Source organism: Musa acuminata, chromosome BXJ2-11 (genome assembly GCF_036884655.1).
Source record: "Musa acuminata AAA Group cultivar baxijiao chromosome BXJ2-11, Cavendish_Baxijiao_AAA, whole genome shotgun sequence".
NCBI classification, from domain to species: Eukaryota; Viridiplantae; Streptophyta; class Magnoliopsida; order Zingiberales; family Musaceae; genus Musa; species Musa acuminata.
Window position 1 is genome coordinate 1,478,606 of NC_088348.1, and position 18,895 is coordinate 1,497,500.

Genomic DNA, 18,895 nt, shown 5'->3' on the forward strand with positions numbered 1-18,895 from the left:
GATGGATGAATTAAAATAAGTATAAGGTGCTTTCCCTAGCTCTTCTTCTAAGGGAGACATTGGTTTTATATCAGAGGCCAGTAATGACCTCTATTTCTTAGACCTACTGATTTTATAGCAAGTACTACTGAAGGACTGCTAACCTATAAATAGAAGGTGATAATGTTAATATTCTAAATAACCAAAGTAAAGTTCCTTGGAAATTCCATTACCAGTAATTTTTGAATGACTATCACTCTTCTTCTTCTTCTTCTTCTCGTTAATATCCTAAATAACCCAACGGGGAAAGCACTTTGTTTCGTTGTATATGCCAAACATTTTGTGTCGATCAGGTTCGAAAGATCTGATAGACATTTGCTGATCTAATAATAATAATAATATTATTATTATTTTCCCTTCTTTATTTGAAAAAAAAATACAGATAAATCACTCGTTCTTGTTTTGTTCCCCCTCCCCTTCTTCGACATAATTAGAACGTGTACGCAGGCAGATATTTGACCATGCTTCCACGCCACCACCACGTGACGTCTTTTATCTGCCACCGCTTATTTGTTGGTTGATTCCTTCGTTTGTGCGTATGCCACGCTTTATAAACTACCATTCCCCTCCTCTCTCTCCGCACCGTCCTCCTTTATCTTCCCTTGCAAATCATGGGAAATCTCTCTCTCTTCTTCCTCCTCCTCCTCGTCTCCGGCCTCTTTCTCTCCCACGCCGCCTCCGCCGGCTCGATTCCCGACGACCTTCGCCTCCCCTCCACCTCCGCCTTCCCCCGCGCCAGTGCCAAGAAGCTGATCCGAGCCCTAAATCTCATCCCCAAGGACGCCTCCCCCGACTCCACCGTCGGCTTCTCCTCTGATGCCTCGCAGAATAGGATCTTCGAGAGGCGTTTCCGCTTCCCTGGCCTCTCCGATGGGACATCTGTTGATGATCTCGGCCATCACGCCGGTTATTACAGCCTTCCTCACACCCATGACGCCAGGTGAGGGCTTCTCTCTTCGGTCCTTCGTTACTCTGATCGGCGGCTGTGATGCACAGAGTGGGATGCAACATCTTTGTTTTGATGAGGCATTGGCACTGGGCTTGGGCAAACGTGGATCTTGGCGTGGGAATTCGAGCCACAGAAATTAAGGCCTCGACTGAGTGTTGTGATATTGTCGAGTTCATGGGTTTTCCTTTTTGTAGGATGTTCTACTTATTTTTCGAGTCGAGGAATAGCAACAAGGACCCGATCGTCATTTGGTTGACGGGAGGACCTGGCTGCAGCAGTGAATTGGCGGTTTTTTATGAGAATGGGCCTTTCAGTATAGCCGATAACATGTCACTCGTGTGGAACCAATTCGGTTGGGATCAGGTAACTGGTGGAGCTCACTGCTGGTTGTTTTTTCTTAGGATTTAGTTCTATAATTTATATTAAGGTTTATTACACTGATCTCTTCCTTCATTCTTATCATGCATTTCTAAACATGTGTTTTTTTGTGTCATCTTATTTGAATGTGTAAAGCAGTTAATTTCATTTCTTGAGTAAATTTCATATATGTAATTGGGATAAAAAATGCATACTATCAAAGACATCTATTGCACAATGGTTTGGACTCTCTTTTTTTGGAAGTTCCATTGTTTAAATATCAGGTGTCTCCAACTCAATTTTATTCTTTTTTACTATTAGAATATATTTTTTAAGTTGAACCGATGAACAGATTCCTGCATTGACATTCTTTGATTTTGAACCATATGCATCTGTTTCTAAAAGCATAAAAATTTACTTGAGCATTGTTATTTCATATTAAATACCAACATGATGTTTCGAATAAGACTGCCGTTTGAAGTTTGAACAACTTTTTATAAAAAATATGACATCATATTAATTCTTATTTCTTTCTATGTATTAGGATTTATCAATTTTCTCATTTACTTATGATCATGAGGTCGCACCATGTTGTTTTGTCACTTCTCTGTCATAATGTTGTGAATTATCTGATATAACTAATATTGGTGTCAGAACAAAGATATTTTTATATTACTTCTTTCAGAAATTGGAAATGTAAGAGATGGAATAGGAAATAAACTAAATAAGCAGATAAGTGTAGATCTTGTATAAATACACATGGACTTAGTAGTGAGATATTTATCAGGTCATTCGATTATAGTATTCCAAATCAAACAACATAGTGATTGAAGAAGTGGATCTTTTGTGATTCTAAAACTTCTTATGCACTTAAATCCAAATATTCCATATTTTGATAACATTACAAGATAAGTATTCCTTTTTTTTCCAAATTAATATTCTCATATTCCTCCATATGTCTTCATCGTCTCCTTGCCAAATTGGACACTTGGATGGACATCCATATGGATTGTTTATGTAACACTGTCGGTGACCCTTTTTGTTTAGTACAATGCTGAAATATTTTTTTAAGAAATATTCATTAATGGTAGTTTAACTTTTCGTTTATAAACATGTTGGCACCCAATTTACCTGGTGAGTTTTGTGGAAACTAGGTAATTATGACTGACAAGTTATCTGATTTACAATGACTGATGATGTGGTACACTTTGAAGTGGACTATTATGCCATTCTCCTGCAATGAAGAATTTTTTTTTTAGTTGAGTAGAAATTGAACTGGACATAGTACAATTCTAAGATCATTTTCTTACAGTGTAATACTATGCACACTGACCCTTTCTCATTTACTTTATAGGCATCAAATCTTATATATGTTGATCAGCCCACTGGAACCGGTTTCAGCTACAGTTCAGATAAGCGTGATCTTCGTCACAATGAAAAGGGAGTTAGCGATGACCTGTATGACTTTCTACAGGTATTCATCGCTTACAAATTTACTAGAGTAGTTGTGTGGTAAATTCTAGTCATTGAGTTTCACACTCACAAAACAAAGTAGTTCCTGATTTGTATTCACAAATTCATTGGTTTTCCACATGTTTGTCCTAGCCTTTCGTCTACGACATTGTTTGGATTATGCCATACATATTTTCTTTTGTTGTGGTCTCCCATTGAACTGATGCACTTTTTGAGGACAAATTTGTGCTAATGATTGCATTGTTTTTTTAGCCGAACGCATCAGACTTGGAGTGTTTTCTGTATAGTATTGCTAGAGCATGTAGACCATGCTGAGAACCCAGTCACAGTAATATCCTACAGTGTAATTCAGGAAATTGTGCAGCCTTTTACATGCAGATTAACTAGAATATAAGTTCGATGGATTTGCCCCAAAATCTATCTTTTCCCTCAGGCCATTTAGGGATCAATTGCTTCACCTATTTGTGATCTTTCCCTGTTTCTTTTGTTTGAATTCTGTTGATGTATGAAACATTAGGTAATTCTTGGCTTATGTTGGCATTACTGATTGCTCGTTTCTCCGAAGAAAGTTAACATAATCTATACGGAAGCATTCTTGACCACTTTTTCTTTTTCGGTCACATGATTCAAGCTCTTGAAACTTGAGACCAGGCACATCAGCCAGGTTGGCTTGGTTGAATCACCTCCCATCAGTTTGTGGTTGGATTGTTGATAAACCTAGAATTTCTTAAGACAAAGAAGACTTTTCCATATCTCAGATCTGCTATTGATGTCTCCTGTTCATATTGTTTGACTGAGTGGGTCAATTAGGTTTCCTAGTCCTGCTGGGTTTAGAAAAAAACATAAAGAGACTTGTAAGATTTATCCATTTTCTTAGTACATTGCCTTGTTTTGAAGAGGTCGAAGGCTTGAAAAAGGGAACGATGCAAATGGAGTTGAAATGGATGTTCATGTCGAAGAGTAGATTAGCAGGAGCATAGACAATGTCTACAGTATCATTGACAAGGGTTATTGATGAGAGAATGGTAGCAGATGGTGACAGATTTTGACCATGGGAGGTGTAGATTCAGTCAAGGTTCTGAATACCGTATCGTACCGGTATACCGATCAACTGTCGGTATGGTATGTACCAAGCTGTACTAAGTTGTACTTAGCGTATCGACACATGGTACATTAAGGTGTACTGATATATCACCCGTATCGGTCCTCTATTGGATTGGTACATACCGCTCGGTACGGTATCACAAACCATGGATTGAGTACAAGAATCAATCAAGGGCCAAACTAGGAATCAATGATGGTTGGAAAGGCAGCTGTAAGGCGCAGAGGTTGTGATTCATCTATCTTTGCCTATCCTCCCTTAGAGTCCAAGATCTTGACATTGAACATCAGCAGCCCTTTTCTACATATCGAAATGCCCTTTGTAGTTAATCGTTTTTGTTCCGCACTGAACCAGAAAACTATGACCCAGGTGCTGAAGTGTGTTTTGTGGGACAACAGGCTGGGTTTGTAGACATTCATAGTTCACGGTTGGCTGGCAAATACATAATCCACACTCCAAGTGGGTCTGATTGTGGGTCAAGTTTGAAATCATTGGCTTGGTCAAATATTTGTAGGTAACCTATATGTTAAAGAAATAATTGCAAATCTATATTTGATGTATCTAAATATATAGTTATAAGTTTCTAAATTGCACCTTTTTTTGGAGAGTTGTTAGTTGTAGTTTGTCATAACATGGGTTCTTATTATTCTATTTTCCCAGGCATTTTTTGCTGAACACTCGGAATATGCAGAAAATGACTTTTACATAACTGGTGAGTCTTATGCTGGGCACTATATTCCTGCTTTTGCCAGCCGTGTTCATCAAGGAAACAAAGATAAAGAAGGCATTCATATAAACCTGAAGGTACACCTTTATATTTAGGGTCAAAGTCTATACTACCTCTGTTGATCTTATTCTACTTGGTTGTGCAGGGTTTTGCAATTGGGAATGGACTTACTGATCCAGCAATCCAGTACAAAGCATACACTGACTATGCATTGGATATGGGAATTATTAAGGAATCTGACTACAAAAGAATTAACAAGATTTATCCAGCATGTGAACTTGCCATCAAACTTTGTGGTATTAACTCTTCCCTTTATATAGTATTTCTGTGGTATACACATGATTGGTTGTTCTCAATGCTAGCATATGTGTATTGTCTTGGATTGCTTCACTAGACATGATTTCTAGAGCGATAGGTTAGATGCCCTTGCCCTATCTTTTGCTGTGCATTTTTACCTATGCAACTTGCAATCCCAAACAAGTAATTACATGTTTTTGTTATTTTCGCACAATATCCTGGCATATCTTGCATAGTGCATGCCAACAGGTTATTTGTCTGCTAAACTATCCAAGTATTAGTCCAATAGTGGCCATTTAAGTTTGATGTAGCTTTTATTTCTGTGCATATCGTTCAACACAAAAAAAGAAGAGAATTCATATGAATTGCATTACATTTCAGGAACATCAGGGACTGTCTCTTGCTTGGCATCGTATTTAGTCTGCAACACTATATTCAGTTCAATCATGCGGATAGCTGGAAATGCAAATGTAAGTCTTTGATTTGATTGTATTATATTTGTTAACTTTCAAGGGTATATTGCAGCTGCTAACATTATGCTTCCAATTTCTTAAAAGTATTATGACATCAGGAAACAGTGTGAAGGGAGCCTGTGCTATGACTTCTCCAACATGGAGAAATTCCTCAATCTGAAGTCCGTTAGAGAGACTCTTGGTGTAGGAGACATAGAATTTGTTTCATGTAGCCCTACCGTGTATGAAGCCATGCTCACCGACTGGATGAGGAACCTGGAAGTGGGCATTCCTGCTCTGCTCGAGGATGGCATCCAGTTACTTGTCTATGCTGGAGAATATGATCTTATTTGTAACTGGCTTGGTAAGTCGTGGACTTGTTAATCTGTTACCTCATTTTGTCCAAGGTCATGTTTAAACTCTGCTTCCTTGTTTACAAGTTTCCATCAGGGCTCGAACTCTTATTCTTATTTGCATTCTGCGCCCATCCACACACAACAAGCTTTTTGTTTGCTTCCACCAGGAAATTCAAGATGGGTTCATGCCATGGAATGGTCTGGCCAGAGTGGCTTTGTTTCCTCATCTGAAATCCCATTTTTGGTGGAAGGAGTAGAAGCTGGACTTTTGAAGACACATGGATCTCTTAGTTTCTTGAAGGTATCTATTCTATTGCCTCCTTATTTCTTCTTTTTCTTTCTATATGGTGGAGAACCTGGCTGCTGCCTGCAATTATTCTGATGTCTGTTCTTTGCAATAGTTGTAGATGATAACTGGGTTTCTGTGGTGTGACTTTGTTGATGTCCTGGGCTTTGGTGTCACAGGTTCATGATGCAGGCCACATGGTCCCCATGGATCAGCCCAAGGCTGCTTTAGAGATGCTGAAGAGGTGGACACAGGGGAAGCTCGCTGAAGATTCTACCAGTTCGGTGAACCTCGACGCCGAAATGTAATATGCTGGGGATGGACAAATTTGAGTCAAACTCTTTCTGTAAGACATGTAAATGAATGAGAATTATCAGAAATTTGTGGAGTTCCTGCCACTTTTTTTTATCACATTGGCCTTGGTTTTTTAAAAATATTTGGCTTTGAAATGTTGTGATGTGACATGCTATGCATTATTCTATTTGAAGATTACTTTGCAGCATATATGACAACAGAGAACTCTCACATCACCCGTTATGTAACTTTCTTTTCTTCATTTAAAAAGAAAATTTATTAGGTTGGTCACAATTCTGCAATTAAGACTAATGAACCGAAGACTGATTTTATTAACCCTAGCCCAATTTGCTCCTTGATTACAGTAATTAATGAATGGTGCATGATCGCTGTTGATGCAGCAGCTCCTTAATGTCCTTCCTTGATAGAAACCAACCCTTGTGTTTCCTTTTAGAAATTGCTGATTGGAACTTTTTGTGTCTTCATTCATTCAGCAATGGTCGAAGAGTCACTTTCGATTGATAAATGGGTGATATTATTAGAAATCGCTGATTGTAGATTAATTTTGATAGCAAGAGTTTCTTTCACATTGCATGTCAGATTTGCTTTACATACATACGTAAAATATTTTGAATATGATCTAAAGGAGGAGGCCTGTAATCGAAGGAACTTATCGATCAAGCACGAAGCCCAATATTTTCCCTGGGCCTATAATTTTTCCTCGTCGAATTGAACAAAGTCAGAAAAAAGTCTTGATATGATCTAAAGGTGAACAATGCATAAACTGGGTTTATCATCAGGACCAAGTATATTTAATTTAATTTAAGGTTTAAGGTTAATATCCTCTCTCTCAACCGTGGCATGCGCAATCGTATCACAAGTCAATATGCTGAAACATGTCAGATCCGCACCAATCCAACCAAGGATCTGTATGGATCCGGTAATTAAAATTTTTAACCATGACTTCAACATTATAATGTGTGCTAATACTTCTTGATTAACATGAGCCGAGCCAAGTTAAGCTCATAGAGGAAGCAAGTTAAGCTCATAGTACCATAAACTGTCATGTTTATAATCATCCATGGCACAGCAAGAGGGGGGATGCATTTGCATGCGGACAGTAAAAAGGAAACAAAGGACTACTACTAAATAAAAATCATAACATAGGTCCAAATGCTAATCGACACGATTAAATATAACACCAAAAGAATCACAGCTGATCCACCAGAAAGTAGTGTAGCTCTTCACTTTGATAAGTTCTTTCTCAAGCAGCATCAGAAGTCACATTCCCAATTCTGTTCAGGTCAAAAATCTCAATCCAGTAGCCATCAGGGTCTTTAATGAAGGCAATGCCTTTCATTTTTCCTGCATGCAGAACACAGATTAATTACCTTATAATGCATTCATATAGGAAGAACAGGCAAGAGCATAAACAATACAAACACAGGAGAACACACACTGTTTTGGGATCTAGATCAGAGAAGTTTCAATAACATGAAGAGCACTACCAGAGGACAATAACTTAGGACAAATGAGGAAAACTGTGGGTAGATAATAAATACAGAAAAGACTTAAAGGAGAAGCTTAAAATTGTCTAGATATTCATGAAGTATAAACTACATAAAGGTGTAACAAAATTTTCAATAATTTTCTAAACCATTCTATTGAACCGCTACTAGAATCCAAGCAACTCTAAAAGCAAGATATTGACCATCCTTTCTCCCTGAAAGGAGTATATCTGATGTAACTTACTCATCACACACTGAAACATGATTTTGAGCCACCAAAGCTGATGGGTCCATTCACTTGATAGAACTGTGTGGAAATTTACTTGGGGCATAGTAATCCAAAAATATTTGGGTTGGCAACAAAATTGTATGCAGTAAAAGATCAATCTGCGAAGGAAAATACAGCTACAAATATTCAAGCCAAGGACTAAGTTACCATCATCAGGTTTCTTCACGAACTCCACCCCTAGACGTTCAAATCGCTCACATGCCTTGTACGTGTCATCAACAGTGATGCCTATATGACCTACAAGAAAAGTTTTGCAGCAAAAGTATTAGAAATGTGAAAATCAAATCAGCAGTATCACATATCTAAAAATACTTATGACTGATAAGTGTCAAGCATATCCAAAGTTCACTTGTAAGGAATAAAATCAGACAAAGCTTTCGTTAGATATTGATATTTGATAGTACGCACCAAAGCCACGGGGCTCTGAATTTCCGTTATGGTAGCCTTTAAATTCAGGATCATTTTCTGTGCCCCAGTTGCTACCAGAAATTCACAGAAAGATCAGATACATGATATACTGAGAAACAGTGCACAAGTTTTGCAGCATAAGTGTATGATGATATGACCATCTAAACTGTAGAGACATATTTCTTACTGTGTAAGCTCAAGTGTAGCCTTCTGACCAAAGGTCCACACAGTTCGTTCAGTTGGATTGGATGGTGCTAATGAAGTATTCTGTTCAGCACAATGAGGTTATCCTGAGTGCTGCAAAGTTGACAAGGAAAATATGCTTGCAGTTTTTTAAGTACAAACAAAATACTATACCTCATAACCCAGAAAGTACAAGCTGAATTTCATTTCTGGGAAATCCAGCCTCTTCAACAACCTGATATTTGTTGGTGAAAAGGGAACAAGAACAACTAGCTTTAGGAAAACAGGAAAAATATGGAAAAGAAAATGTTAAGAGTGAAAATGAATTAGATGTCTTATGAATGTATAATCTTTTACGAAAGGCATATAAATATATCCCACTTAATACTACCCTTTGGTTAGTTGGTGCACCTGACCAATCAAAACTGGTGCAACTATCTGTTGTCGAGTTGAACAAATAGGAGAGAGACTTTGAAACGTGAGTAATATCTAGAATGACATAGTGTTAATATTTTAAGTGAAAGTGCAATTCTCACAAAAGGAAGGCAATATTTGAAAAATTGTTGCACCTAAAGGTCCACTTGCATAATTAGCAACCACTTACATTCTAGATATGACTACAATGCTTTCTGTTCCTGTTCTCTTCCGAATTTATATATAAGTTCCATTTTTCGTATATAAAATTGCATGTTCTCAATAAATTCTTGAAACCAGAAACAGAGAGTGTACCACCAAGAAGTAACTGATACTTTGAAGTCTTCCAAATATATGATGCACAATATCAGACTAACTTTGTGGAAGCATAACATCAGTTCAGCTTAGAAATATTAGTTCAACCTCATGGAAGCTTAATACTACTACTCCTACTCAGGCTGGAATAAACAATCAGAAGCATAGATAATGTCTCTCTCATGTATACTATGTAACATACAAAGTTTTCAAACCATCAACTCCCAAGCTAACATATACGAAAGCAGCCTCTCTCAGCTGCGGTTCCATGTTTTCGTTATCTATGTGGACCGAGCCATGGCGAGAAAGTAACTATACCAGTCCGCTTTAAATTTCAGCCATCTTTAATCAACCAAACACAATATTCTTAGCTCTTACAGTCGACGAATGGACATCGAGATTCAAGATGGTAAACTTACGACATTCCCAACACGCGGGAGTAGAAATCAAGACTAACTTTGGGGTCTTTGACTCGAAACATCTGCAACCAAAATCAAATTTTTACCACGAACACATAAAAAAGGAAACAAAAATCTTAAAATGGAATCAAGATATTGTTTAAAAAGAGATAAAATCACTCGGAAAGTGAGCTAACAGTCTGCTGCAAGAAGTATCCTTTGGTGGCGTCGTCGAGCTGGGTGTGGAGGCCAGGGTTGTTGGAAGGGGCCTCTTTGGGCTCCGACGATGAAGCGGCCATCGATGAACAAAAAGGGCGGAACCGATCAAGCTTCTGCTCACCGAAAAGGAAAACAAGGTAGAAAGAACGCATCAGATCGGGAAATCCACGAAGAAATATGAAATGAGAGACCCTTAGACCTGAGTTGGGGCGGCGAAGGAGTTGGGGATCGAAGCGGATCTCCAAGAGAAGCGGAGGAAGGAGGAGGAGAGGCGATGGGAGATGAGGGAAGCGGCGGCCATTGCCGAGCGTCACACGGCGTAATTATAAGGGATGAGACGCGATGCGCCTTTGACGTAATTTTCGATGGACCGATGTCGTTTTATCGCTAGGGGTTCCCTATATCCGTTCACGTCTCACCCAAGGCCAACCCGCAGTTGGAGTGGTAGAAACAGGTGGGTCCCCACTAGGCCCCATGGGTGATGATGCCGACGGAACATCATTTTCTTTTTGGGGAAATGTTAAAGCGGATTAATATTCCACACAGCCTCAGAAAATGAAAATGTGAGGCTAATTTTTGTACTGAGATATTTAACATCGATTATTTGATGATATAAACAAATATTAAATATATAGATAACCAATGCTGGATATATGTAAATCGAAAAAACACTGGATATAACAACCATCAAATGATCAATAGAATGAAAGGTCCCACAAGCTAACATTATTCTTTTGGATCAAAAGATTCATCTTCTGACTTGTTTAAGTCTTGGCTGGATAAATAAACTTGCAAGTGTTGTTGCAAGTTGCTTGTTCCTTTTTATTCTGGCTACTGGAACATATATGTGTTCTTCATTGCTTAGGCAAATAAAGTGATTCATAACTATCTAGATTTTTAAACTCATCATAAACTTAAGTACATAAACAAAGGAAAAACTCTGCAGATTATCGAATTTGGATCGTGATATAGGCGTTGATGATCATAAATTACAAAGTGTAAGGTCTTATTTATTCTGAGATTATTTTCGACATTTCTCAGTCTTAAAGACTGAGGCGTCTAAACGTAGGCTGGGGATGCTTCAGGCGGCGTCGGCGCCGACGCCACGTATCGCTTTCCGCGCTCCGACCGGCTGTTCTCGGCGAACTTTAGGCTGGCCTGGTGCATTCCCCTCTCCCTCTCCGCCTTGCTCCACTCCGACGCATAGTAGTGCTCCTCCGTCGACGTCACCACGTCGCTCGACGGCGGAAGGAACATGCTTCCCCACTGCGGGAAGTGCACAAAGGTTGTCGGCAGCGTGCATGCCATGATCATCACCCCCATGAGCGACAGCCCAGTCCCCGTCGAGTACTTGGTGCTCGTGAAGAAGAGGAGCTGGGTGAGCCCCGAGCCGAAGTTCCCGCCGGCGCCGGTCATGCCGGAGATGATGCCGAGCGAGCGGCGGGAGATGAAGGGGATGATGCCGAAGGTGGCCCCGCAGGCGGCCTGGGCGCAGATGGAGAAGCACACCATGGCGAAGATGGAGACGGGGAGCGATTCGGCGCGGCCGAGCCAGAGACAGAAGGCCCCGCCGAGGGTCTGCAAGATCCAGAGGTTCCAGAGGCGGGCGCGCATGCCGTACCGGCGCGCCCCGAAGTCGGACGTGAACCCGCCGATGGGGCGGGCGAGGATGTTTGCCATGCCGAAGCACGCGGCGATGATGCCCGCCGTCCGGAGGTCGAGGTCGAAACGGTCGTAGAAGTACTCCGCGATCACGTTGTCCGTGGTGAGCTCCACCCCCATGGAGTAGCCGTAGAGGAGCACAAAGATCCATGTCCTGTAGTTGGTGATGGCATACCATAGCACCTAAAAGGATGAAGGATCAAAGGCATTAATTCTAAAGGATCACAAGATGAATCGTGGATAGCTGCGATTAGTTGTTGCAGCGGCAGCAGCAGAAGAAGAACCAGCGCTCATACCTTGGAGAACTTGTCCTTGGCGACGTCGCCCTTCTTTTGGAGAGTGCTGAGGTTTCCGTCGGGGAGGTCCTGGCCGAGGACGAGGACGAGGATGCCCATGACGACGTGCATGAGGCCGGGAACGAAGAAGGAAATGCGCCAGGCCGTGAAAGGGGTAGCGCCGGCCTTGCGGATGAGATCGTAGACGAGGGGCATGAGCAGCTGGGTGGCGCCGCCCCCCATGTTGCCCCACCCTGCGGCGGTGCCGTTTGCCAGACCAATGATCTGGCTGTTGAACATGGTGCTCATCCAGTACTGGCAGGAGACGAAGGTGGCGAGGGAGAAGCCAATGAGGAAGCGCATGGTGATGAACCCGCCCGCCGAGGAGACCAGCGCCATGCCGAAGACGGTGGGCGCCGAGAGCATGATGAGGAAGGCGCACCCATAGCGGGGACCGAGGAGGTCGCAGACGGCGCCCATCAGGAGACGGGAGAAGATGGCACCGGAGACGGAGGCGACGCCGGCGTTGCCGATGTCGCCCTTCTTCAGGTTGAGGTTGTCCCGAATGATGGGGACGAGCGGGGCGGCGGCGAAGGTGGACACGAAGCAAGTGAAGAAGGAGACCCAGGAGAGGTGGAAGGTGCGCATGTGGGGTTTGGCGAAGGAGAAGAGCTTGAAGGCCTTGGCCTTGTGCTCGGAGTCCACCGGCAGGGCGAACTTGGCCGTGGTGTCGGTCGGGACCGATGGAGATGTCACCTCAAACGCCAGAGTCGGCTCGCGGCCTGTCACCCCGTGCATCGAGCTCCCCGGTTCGCCCACTCCCTCCGCCATTAGCTTACGTAACCCAAGAGAAGAAGAAGAAGAAGAAGAAGAAGAGGTTTGAGAGCTGCGGAGTCTTATGGTGGTATTTATAGCAACGAGGAGTTGACATTTTCATGAACATTTGTTTGAGCTTACTAACTTGCCAATGATGGGAGTAGACTCAGGCGCCGCGTCACTTAAATGGCCCATGAGTTCCTTGGAGCCATCAGGTTCTCCAAGGATCAGGACATGATCCTTTGACAACATCCAATCCCAGCCGTTGATTTATGGCCGTCTTCTTCGCTCCATAGACAGACTACTACACATCCAATCCCACACTAGCAATGCTTCATGAGTTTTGGTTATATGTGATCCTCTATTACTGTTTGTTCAATGACTCATTTACCAACAATTTGGAATTTCTTTTCAATCACATATGCTACTACTCACAAATAAACTCGATCAACATGCAGTTCCTTTCCAACTTCAAATTGAACTTGGTAGTGTCAACAACGTGTATCCACTGAATCTATTACTGTGGAGTGGTTTATATATAAAGACTATTTATTTATTTATTTTTTGCATCATGTATTTAAGTTTTATTTTGTTTGACCATCAGAAATCATATGGCTGGCGATCGTGCTACGTGTACTTTAAATGAAACTTGAAATAAAAACCGTAAGAATAATACAATAATTTATATTATAATTATTTAAATCGTAACAGTCAAATACAGAATCTCGTCCAACTCATCGTTGCGTCGGCCGTCCATTCTTTAGAGAGCTGATGATGGCAACGCTGCAAAGTCTTTTTGTGCGCCCAAATGTTGCCTTTTGGAACTCGTCGAAAGTTATTAAGCGTCGTGTTAGCCAATACATGAAGTAGGACATAAATTTGCCGTACCAAATGTTAGAATTTGGGGGACTAAGAAGCCGCATTTGACCCTAGTCCCAGAAGTCAAAGCTTCTGAAGCGTTATTGTTCATCGATATCATCGGATTATGACCTATTTGGAAGCTTAATTTTGTTGCATATTTGTACTTAATTTGCTTAACCTTTTGCCACTAATATATAACCCTTTTTCTAAGATTATATATATATATATATATATATATATATATATATATATATATATATATATATATATATATATATATATATATATATATATATATATAGTGTCTACCGTACCGCCCAATACAGGCGGTACGTATCGATTCGATAGATTATCGGTATGTGGATTCTCTGTTATCAATCCGAGTGCATTGTAACACTGTAGCAGTGTTACAGTACTCGGTACACCTGGGTGTACCGCTCGGTATACCATACCGTATCGATACTGAGTCTAGATCGAAATATCGGTACGATACGATATTATGAACAATATATATATATATATATATATATATATATAATTTTGCTGATGACAAAGGTTCTGAAGCCCATGCCAAAAACTTGTTCTTATTAAATCTGTCCTGAATGCTCTCTCAACTCATATTGTGTGAAATAATTAGAATTTTGAGAAAATAATTAGATTTCTTTTGGTATAACTTTTTGTAAGAATACGAAGGAGGGCTTGGAATTAAGGACTTATCATTAATGAAAAGTTATATATTTGTTGAGAGGTTGCTTCCCTTGGGATCAATATTTTGATAGCTAAATACAGTAAACCTCATATGTGGGTCTATTTAGAATATAAATAATCTTCTTAGTAATTTAATTATAGTTCATGGATTTAAAGTTTTAGTATGGGATGATTCTTGATTGTTCAATTTTTTTTTAGCTTATTTTAATAAATGTGAATGCATGTTTTGAAATTTCTTGTGTTACAAATCTTATTCCTGATGGTAATTGAAATTTGAACAAAATTGTTTGATCTATGGTCCATTGTTAGTTAATAGAATTCTGGGTATTAGGTTTTATGTTACCTCCATGATGATTATTGGTGATTTTAATAATTAAAAAAGCTTATAACACTTTGAATAGTAGATATAATAATGAAAATATTCATTAGTCTAATTTACTATCGGTTATTTTTCATTCGGTCCTTGTCATCTCTATAAATTGTTCTTTGCTTCTCCTTAACATATTTTCTTAGAGTGTAAGATTGTACGTGACTTTTGATTGTTTGTTCAGCAAATGAGCTTTTCCTTTACCTTTTGATTGTTAGTAACCGCTTAGCCAAGCGTATCTGCATCAAATGATGTCCTATGCTTATGTTAGGATCGGAGCGACACTAAGAGGGAGGGGTGAATTAGTGCAGCGGTAAAATAATATTGGTTTAAAATCTTTCGTACGATAAAAATTAATTTTGGAAGCTTAATAACTTAGAAGTGTATGGAAGCGTAGTGACTAAGTAAAGTAGTTTGCAGTATGTAAATGGCAAGGATAAAATGCAAACCAGAAAACACACCAATTTTAGAGTGATTCGATCAAAATGACCTACATCCACTTGTGAAGCCTTCTTCGAAGAGGCTATCAACTTCTATTAGCAAATCACTTTAAAGGGGAAGGACAAATACCCCTCTTACAACCTTTTACAAGTGGTTCACACTCTTATAGATTTTAAAAAAGAAAGAGGGAGGTGAACACTCAAGCTATTGAAAACAAAAACTTGCTAAAGGTTTTGCTAAGACTTTTATCTCAATCTCTTGCTTCTCAAAGGTTGTGTTCTCAGTTGAGAATTGAGAGGTATTTATAGGCCCTAAGAGGATTCAAATTTGGGCTCCAAATTTTGAATTCTCTTAGGTTTCCGGGGCTAGCGATGCCACCGCCTGTCGGTTGCGGTGCCACCGTCGGACCTCTCAGGTGCTGGGCGGTGCCACCGCTCAGTCCAGCGGTGCCACCGCTCAGTTCTCGGGTTCTAGGTGGTGCCACCGCCTAATCTGGCGGTGCCACCGCCTACACTATTTCAGCTTACTGGTTGAGCTCCAAACTTGGCTTAAATCAGTCCGAACTCGGGCCTAATTGGCCCATACTTAGGTTATAGGATTAACACATAATCCTTGTTAGGATCGGAGCGGCACTAAGAAGGGGGGGGGGTAAATTAGTGCAGCGGTAAAATGACGTTGGTTTACAAACTTTCGTACGATAAAAACCAATATCGATGAAAACAGATTTGGAAGCTTGATAACTTAGAAGTGTATGGAAGTGTAGTGACTAAGTAAAAAAGTTTGCAGTATGTAAATGGTAAGATTAGGATGCAAACCAGAGAACATAGTAGTTTTAAAGTGGTTTGGTCAAAATGACCTACATCCACTTGCGAAACCTTCTTCGAAGAGGCTCCCAACTTCCACTAGCAAATCTCTTTGAAGGGGAAGGACTAATACCTCTCTTACAACCTTTACAAGTGGTTCACACTCTTACAATTCTTTTTCAACAAGGAGGGAGGTGAACACTCAAACAATTTGAAAACTAGACTTGCTAAGACTTTGCTAAGACTCTTTTCTCAATCTCTTGCTTTTCAAAGGTTTTTAATCTCAGCTGAAAATAGAGGGGTATTTATAGATCCCAAGAGGATTCAAATTTGGGCTCCAAAATTTGAATTCTCTTAGGTTTCCGAGGCTGGCGGTGCCACCGCCGGACCTCTCGGGTGCTGGGCGGTGCCACCGCTCAGTCCAGCTGTGGCACCGCTTAGATCTCGGGTTCTGAGCGGTGCCACCGCCTACACTATTTCAGCCCACTAGTTGGGCTCCAAATATGGCCTAAACCAGTCCGAACTCGGGCCCAATTGGCCCCTACTTGGGTTATAGGATTAACATCTAATCCTAACCCTAATTAACATGCTAACTATGAATTTAAAGACATTTTATAAGCTATTACAAAGTCCGTAAGTCAAGACTTCTTCCAGCGAGCTTCCAGCGAACTTCCGGCGGTCTTCCGATAAACTCTCGGAAACCATTCTGCGGACTCCCAGCAAGCTCCTAGACTTCACGATTTGATCTTGGTGAGTTCCAACGAGCTTCTTTGGCAAGCTCCGATCTTTCTCGGCGAACTCGGCGAACTTCCCACGAACCTTCCGGCGAGCTTCCGAAAAACCCTTCGGCAAGCTCCCTACTCATTCTCGGCTAGTTTCGGCAGCGTTCCCAACGAACCTTCGGACTTCCGTCGAACTCTTGAACTCCCAACGAATCCTTCGTGCTTGACTCCGCACTTTGTTTTGCTTTATGTCTTCATCGTTATCGTAGTTAATCCTGCACATGCAAGCCAAAACTCTACTCTGATCTAGACAGTTATTACAACGCGAATTGACATTCTGTTGCCCGGCACGTCATTGGTTGGCGCTTCTTCCGATTCTTCAGCACATCATCCTCTCTTGTGGCTTGTTGCCCAATCGACGGTTGACCTCCGCAACCCCGATATCCTTGGCGTAATTCCGCTCTCCTTGGCCCGATGCCCGACGTCCGAAGCCTTCTGTCATCCAATATCCTGACGTGATCTCCTCCGGCGCAATATCAATTCCTCCGGCGCAATGTCAATTCCTCCGGCGCAATGTCAATTCCTCCTACGTCAACTGTCTAATCTTGATCGAGAAGACCTGCATCACTCAAAATGCTTTTAAACATCTAAACACAATCAATTAGTTTCATCATCAAAATCCAAGATTCAACAATCCTAACCCTAATTAACATACTAACTATGAATTTAAAGATATTTCCTAAGCTATTACAAAGTCCGCAAGTCAAGACTTCTTCCGGCGAGCTTCCGGTGAACTTTCGACGGTCTTCCGATAAACTCTCGGAAACCATTATGCGGACTCCCAGCAAACTCCTAGACTTCACGATTTGATCTTGGCGAGTTCCAACGAGCTTCTTCGGCAAGCTTCGATCTTTCTCGGCGAGCTTCACGAACTTCCAACGAACCTTCCGGCGAGCTTCCGAAAAACCCTTTAGCAAGCTCCCTACTCATTCTCGGCTAGTTCCGACAGCATTCCCAATGAATCTTCGTACTTTCGTCGAACTCTCGAACTCGCAACGAATCCTTCGCGCTTGACTCCGGCACTTTGTTTCGCTTTATGTCTTCATCGTTATCGTAGTTAATCCTGCACACACAAGCCAAAATTCTACTCCGATCTAGACAATTATTACAACGTGAATTGACATTTTGTTGCCCGGCACGTTATTGGTTGGCGCTTAATCCGATTCTTGAGCGCATCGTCCTCTCTTACGGCTTGTTGCCCAATCGACGGTTGACCTCCGTAATACCGATATCCTTGGTGCAATTCCGCTCTCCTTGGCCTGATACCCGACATCCGAAGCCTTCTACCGTCCAATATCCTGACGTGATCTCCTCCGGCACAACGTCAATTCCTCCTACGTCAACTATCTAATCCTGATCGAGTAGACCTGCATCACTCAAAATGTAATTAAACATATAAACACAATCAATTAGTTTTATCATCAAAATCCGAGATTCAATACTTTCTTAGAGTGTAAGATTGTACCCAACTTTTGATTGTTTGTTCAGCAGATGAGCTTTTCCTTTACCTTTCGATTGTTAGTAACCGCTTAGCCAAGCGTATCCGCATCAAACGATGTCCTATGCTTATGATAACTACAATACTTGCAACAAATGCTTTAATTATAACACATATTATTTAAGTGATGATGCACCATCAAATGCCATTTGCTATAAATTCCTTGCTTACCTTAAACTATGTGGTTGTCTTGCTCTCAATTTTGAATTCATTTGGGATAACTTTTTACTCTTTGATCCCTCTTATCTCTACAATCACATCTTCGTCCTCGTACGTCTAATCTCTCGCAGTTAAAGGATTTGCAAACTAAGTTTAACTTCGTCGGGGACTTATCGTGAAACGTCGACTTGTTTAAGGGCCAAAATATAAATTCTTTATTTCTGCCGCCGCTGTTTGCTGTCTGGTCCGTACAACTGGGACCATCTCGGGTCCCGCTGATCGTTCCAATGAGAATTGTCTTTTCCTGGCAGTGGGCAGACAGGGGCGACTTCCTCGAGAAGGGTAAAAGGGTGAGTAGAAATATATTAGCAAAAGAGAAGGCGGTCCGAGGACTAGGCGACAACGATCAGCGCGGACATTCCCATGGATAACAAGAAAGGCGTCGTCGCTTGGTTCC

The 18,895-nt window shown here is 41.2% G+C and overlaps 4 protein-coding genes across 4 annotated transcripts in view; 2 read left to right on the forward strand and 2 right to left on the reverse strand.

The window, feature by feature from the left end:
* Positions 1 to 584: 584 nt before the first annotated feature.
* On the forward strand, positions 585 to 6,446 carry LOC135627710 (serine carboxypeptidase-like). The gene is made up of 9 exons (XM_065133897.1): positions 585 to 979; positions 1,183 to 1,351; positions 2,700 to 2,819; positions 4,581 to 4,724; positions 4,793 to 4,943; positions 5,326 to 5,414; positions 5,502 to 5,760; positions 5,920 to 6,053; positions 6,218 to 6,446. Exons 1-9 carry the CDS (start codon positions 651 to 653, stop codon positions 6,344 to 6,346), a joined length of 1,524 nt encoding a protein of 507 aa, XP_064989969.1. The 5' UTR covers positions 585 to 650; the 3' UTR covers positions 6,347 to 6,446.
* A 912-nt stretch (positions 6,447 to 7,358) lies between these two features.
* On the reverse strand, positions 7,359 to 10,425 carry LOC135627162 (lactoylglutathione lyase-like). The gene is made up of 8 exons (XM_065133158.1): positions 10,266 to 10,425; positions 10,045 to 10,179; positions 9,869 to 9,930; positions 8,895 to 8,955; positions 8,725 to 8,804; positions 8,538 to 8,608; positions 8,277 to 8,366; positions 7,359 to 7,697 (listed from the first exon to the last, which is right to left on the reverse strand). The coding sequence occupies exons 1-8, from the start codon at positions 10,365 to 10,367 to the stop codon at positions 7,597 to 7,599; spliced, it is 702 nt and encodes a 233-aa protein (XP_064989230.1). The 5' UTR covers positions 10,368 to 10,425; the 3' UTR covers positions 7,359 to 7,596.
* Positions 10,426 to 10,948: 523 nt separating this feature from the next.
* Positions 10,949 to 12,866, reverse strand: LOC103970189 (high affinity nitrate transporter 2.4). Its single transcript, XM_009383859.3, has 2 exons — positions 12,025 to 12,866; positions 10,949 to 11,911 (listed from the first exon to the last, which is right to left on the reverse strand). Exons 1-2 carry the CDS (start codon positions 12,832 to 12,834, stop codon positions 11,126 to 11,128), a joined length of 1,596 nt encoding a protein of 531 aa, XP_009382134.2. The 5' UTR covers positions 12,835 to 12,866; the 3' UTR covers positions 10,949 to 11,125.
* Positions 12,867 to 18,855: 5,989 nt separating this feature from the next.
* LOC135627154 (ABC transporter G family member 28-like) overlaps positions 18,856 to 18,895 on the forward strand; it is a 20,321-nt gene continuing 20,281 nt past the window's right edge. Inside the window, exon 1 of the mRNA XM_065133151.1 lies at positions 18,856 to 18,895. This exon is cut by the window's right edge and continues 529 nt beyond it. The gene's annotated coding sequence lies outside the window, so the exon portion shown is untranslated.

What these genes read in the sequence shown, in the direction of transcription:
- LOC135627710 (XM_065133897.1), top strand. Translation starts at nt 651, where the DNA reads ATGGGAAATCTCTCTCTCTTCTTCCTCCTCCTCCTCGTCTCCGGCCTC. An exon ending in GGATAGCTGGAAATGCAAAT is followed by an intron (nt 5,415 to 5,501) that starts GTAAGTCTTTGA and finishes ATTTCTTAAAAG; the next exon opens with TATTATGACATCAGGAAACA. An exon ending in GATCTCTTAGTTTCTTGAAG is followed by an intron (nt 6,054 to 6,217) that starts GTATCTATTCTA and finishes TTGGTGTCACAG; the next exon opens with GTTCATGATGCAGGCCACAT.
- LOC135627162 (XM_065133158.1), bottom strand. Translation starts at nt 10,367, where the DNA reads ATGGCCGCCGCTTCCCTCATCTCCCATCGCCTCTCCTCCTCCTTCCTC. An exon ending in TCCCGCGTGTTGGGAATGTC is followed by an intron (nt 8,956 to 9,868) that starts GTAAGTTTACCA and finishes AACAAATATCAG; the next exon opens with GTTGTTGAAGAGGCTGGATT. An exon ending in TGTACTTTCTGGGTTATGAG is followed by an intron (nt 8,805 to 8,894) that starts GTATAGTATTTT and finishes TGTGCTGAACAG; the next exon opens with AATACTTCATTAGCACCATC.
- LOC103970189 (XM_009383859.3), bottom strand. Translation starts at nt 12,834, where the DNA reads ATGGCGGAGGGAGTGGGCGAACCGGGGAGCTCGATGCACGGGGTGACA. An exon ending in CCAAGGACAAGTTCTCCAAG is followed by an intron (nt 11,912 to 12,024) that starts GTATGAGCGCTG and finishes TCATCCTTTTAG; the next exon opens with GTGCTATGGTATGCCATCAC.